The sequence below is a fragment of the Convolutriloba macropyga genome, chromosome 10 (genome assembly GCF_964194025.1).
Source record: "Convolutriloba macropyga chromosome 10, txConMacr16.3, whole genome shotgun sequence".
NCBI classification, from domain to species: domain Eukaryota; kingdom Metazoa; phylum Xenacoelomorpha; order Acoela; family Convolutidae; genus Convolutriloba; species Convolutriloba macropyga.
Window position 1 is genome coordinate 38670255 of NC_134477.1, and position 4125 is coordinate 38674379.

The following is a 4125-nucleotide window of genomic DNA, read 5'->3' on the forward strand; positions in this document are numbered from 1 at the left end:
TATTCTTAATTAAGTGCTCTATTTCTGCTTAACAATTGTTTTACAGATTAGCTTTTAGAAGAAGCAACGACTAGATGGAATATCGACAACTGAGAAAAATATAAAACGACTAACGACACAAATGTTTAAATTGATATTAATCGAAGATGGTTGGGCCTAAAAAAGTGATGAAACGTCAGTTCCGATATGGCAGCAGAAGTAATGTATTTTCCAAGAAACGGATAATAAAGTGAAATCTACGCTCATTAGAAGCTCGGCATTTTGATTACTCCCATAAGTAGTAATATATAGCTGTATTGGGATGGGGGGGGTTATCCTGCCATGAGGATAATAGGGTATAGAATGCATGAGGATAATATGGAGTGGTATATCCCATGAGGATAATATGGAGTGGTATATCCCTTCTGATCTTCATGTAAATTGAGAAGGAAGAATTGCCGCGACTGAACTTGCGTTTGAATTGTACATGTATATTGAGAAGAAAGAATTACCGCGATCAAACTTGCATTTGACACGATTATTTACCGAGCTCCTGATTTATGTGAAAACGGATCAAACAACAATTTATTATTTTGTATTTCCAACTGTAAACCAAACATATTGAAACAATTAACTACTTCACAAAATCCAAACTGCGGAGCACTTTGAAAACAGGTTCTAAAACTTGAAGTTATACCGAAATTCACGTACAAACAATAATTTTCCTCACAAAATCAAACTGCGGAACACTTTGAAAACACGCTCTGAAACTTAAAGTCATACCAAAAATCACGTACAAAATTGCGTAGAAGTGGAAACTAAGGTAAGTTTGTTTGAATTAATTTAGCAAGCAACGGAACGCTCAAGCGTTGGATTTTGCTATGAATTTTAATCACTGCTGTCACTTGCTTCAAAGTTAATGAGGGAGCACTGAAAATGATCACCTTCAGAACTGCTGCACCTATCGAAATCAACAACATCAGAATCACTAATTTCCTCCTCAGTAGTAGCTCTATTAACAATCATTTCCGGGTCGGGTGGTGTCCAGTTTTCTGCTATATTAAGCATTTGATTCATGTGATCACTTAAATGTTTTCTCATTCTTTTTGCTGGAGGAGGAATGGGGCTGGGAGGTGTCCGATAATCCCAGTCGATATGAGCGGCATTGTCTCTACCATTGAAAATTCTACTTAAATTTTCTTCTGAGACTGATTTGTAATCCCAACTTATTTCACTGTCCTCTTTCTCATTATCGAACCAGCTATATGAATCAGTATCACTCTCTGCTGTAGATTGCGAACTGTTCCTTATAGAATAATGCCCAAATGGTAGTATTCTTAAACCATCAGCGAGAATATATCGTTTATTGTCGTACTCTGAGAGGGAAAATTTGTTTTCGGATACTGTTTTTAGAATATGGTTTTCGGACGTTATTCTATTACTTATTGCTGGATATGGTTTTGCCGTAACCAGTGTAGACTTGTACGGCTCGTGTGTCAACAACTTCTGGGCAGCTTTTGTTACCCCTTCCGCGGACAGCTTTCTACAACCTGGAATAAAACAAAAGCAGATCAACCTTGAGTCTCAGGTGAGTTCTTATTTCAACATGCAAAAAAGTTATCGGTTCTCGAGGAATAAAAATATATATGTAATTTAATACTTACTTTTAGAAGTTATTGAGTACATTTTGGGCTTCAAGCGTATAAATTCCGAGAAGTCACCAGCGAATTCATCCTTCTTTCTTCTTTGCCAAGTTGGCATAGAGGTTAGTCGTCTCAACTTTATACACTAGACTGTCGGTATCAGAGTACAAGAGTGAGCACCGAAAATTTGCGCGCATAACATCATAGTGGAACCCGTACATACGTAGTTTTGAAAGATCCAAGATGGTCGCCCCGACAATAGTTGGTGTTGTCCATTTAATAACTTTTGGTCGAGAACAGATCGCCGCCATGTTTTCGCCGAATATTTTAAATTTGTCAAACTCGGATTTTGATGTAAGTTTTGCAGTTTTTTCGGCTTCACGTGTTATGTCTACTTTCAGTCGTCGTCGTTTCGACTCAATTGTTTTCCCATATACCGAGTTGTTCATCAATTTGTAATAATTCTGTTTAAATCTGTTAGGTTTTTTTTTCTCATGGCGCTGTTTAAGGTAATGTACGGTTCAAGCCACTTTGATTGTGTGAATTTGAGAATTATGTGTACTTTTTTGATACGCAACCCCAGTCGAACATAGAATTGCAGCAGTTTGTAGTGTAGGACATATTTGCTTTTGTCAAACTTAGTTTGCAGTAGTTTGTTAACTTTATTTTCCGGTAAATTGTAACGCTGTTTAACCTCTAACTGATAATCGCTTAGTCAGTCGTCCTTTACTAGTGTCTTTGCTGGTGCCAATGGGTAGTCCTGCTGTTGATCATGTATTTCACTTGGGTATTCTAAATTGACTTCACAGAAATACCCAACTGAAGAGCTATCAGGGTGTTGTAGTAGTTTGTTTATTGAGATGTCGAAAACAAAACAAAAATCACCAACGGGTAGCATCTCCTCCTGCATAACTCCAACATATAAATTAATAGCGTCCACCATTAGCCCAAATGTGGACGTTTCCTCGGAGTTGAAGCCAGGCAGGTAGCGGTTGCTTGCTTTAAAATGTCGACTTTCGAAAACAGAGGTTATACCCCCGCGTAACGCTGGCTCTATCATGTCCAGATGTTCCCGTTCAGTGAATAACTGAACTTCAGCTTTGGTGATACGAATTGCGGCATCTTTTGCCATGTTTGGGGCAGTGAAGAACTGTACAACATCAAGCTTGTAAGTTTTGAAACTAATTTTCCGACAATACTCGGAGCAGCTAGTTAATAAAGCACAAACTAATTTTAGATAGGCATCATGATAATCCTGCATGGTTTTACACCCAAGCAAATTCCACATTCTGTTTGCATGATTCCATTCGTTTTGCTTAATTGTTGTGCCATTTAGTGAGTTTTTCCATGCTTCTATTGGAGGCAAACTATCTTCCGAGAACTTTGTCCGATTAGACATGTATGAATATGGGTAGTAACCTTTTTGCTTGAGCAGGTCAAAGTGGTCACTAGGAGTTTCATTGAACATTACTTTCAAAATGCCGAATTCGGATGGCGGTAAAGTTTCGGTGAGTTTTTCTAGAGATGCGTTAAAAAGCTTGTACGAGTCAACAAACCTTAGGAACTCATACACTGGAACAATTTGCCCATCCCTTTTCATCGTGTCCACTTGAACACCTAATTGCATCAAGATATATTTCCCGTCAGTTGCAGGTATTACGCTTATTGTTGTAGATGGCTTACTTTCCTGCAATGCCAGACAGATTTGGTGGAGATCGTAATTTTGTATGTTGTGCCCAATTACGGGAATGAATTTTGACGTTCTCCGTAGTCGGTTGCATTGCGGATGGGCCCAGCCCAGAATTGTGCCACTGTAGTGGCAGTGGTCAAGGTCTTTTTCGTCATTTTCATCATAATCAGGTTCGCAAATCCAACAAGCAACACTTTCTGTTTTTCCAAGTTTTGATCTGTCTCCACGAAAATACGGATGTTTTTGTTCCTGCTTGTGAATATCATTCGCCAACTTGTGAAGCACTTTCACAAATATCTTCATGCAATTTTCGGAGATATCTAATTGGGTATACTTGGGCTTCGGGTTGTTATGCTCAACAACAGTCAGAGCAAAACCGAAGGGCTCATGAGTTTCTATGGTGGATGATGAGGAGACGTTTCCACTAAGTGAACAAGTAGATACTGGCCGTAGGAAAGATTCAAAATCAGAGTAAGTTACCAATGGGGCAAACCAGAGGGCACACCAATTGTTAAATTTGTAGATATTGCTGTTTTCGCTGGGCATTCGGACAAGGGCTGGTGAATGATCTTTACACCTGTCAACGTGTTCATCGAAAGCTGTGACACCGTCATAACATAACCAGAAACAGTTTCTGCATAAAATCAGGTAACTAGGATACCTCACTGACCGTAGAAAGCAATAAAATTTTTACAGGTCCTTGATAAGAACATAGTGATGTTTATCTGAATCGTAAAGTAGCAGTAAATCAATAACCAACTCCTCTGAACTCTTTTTTGTTGAATTTCGCTTAGGAAATAGATCTTTTTTGTG

At 38.6% G+C, this 4125-nt stretch overlaps 1 protein-coding gene across 1 annotated transcript; it reads right to left on the reverse strand.

Annotated features, from left to right (window-relative positions):
• Positions 1-2337: 2337 nt before the first annotated feature.
• Positions 2338-3858, reverse strand: LOC142348018 (uncharacterized). Its single transcript, XM_075399184.1, has one exon. It carries the CDS (start codon positions 3856-3858, stop codon positions 2338-2340), a length of 1521 nt encoding a protein of 506 aa, XP_075255299.1.
• Positions 3859-4125: the final 267 nt, after the last annotated feature.

Bases quoted from the DNA above. Each gene is read 5' to 3' on its own strand.
- LOC142348018 (XM_075399184.1), bottom strand. From the start codon at position 3,858: ATGCCCAGCGAAAACAGCAATATCTACAAATTTAACAATTGGTGTGCC.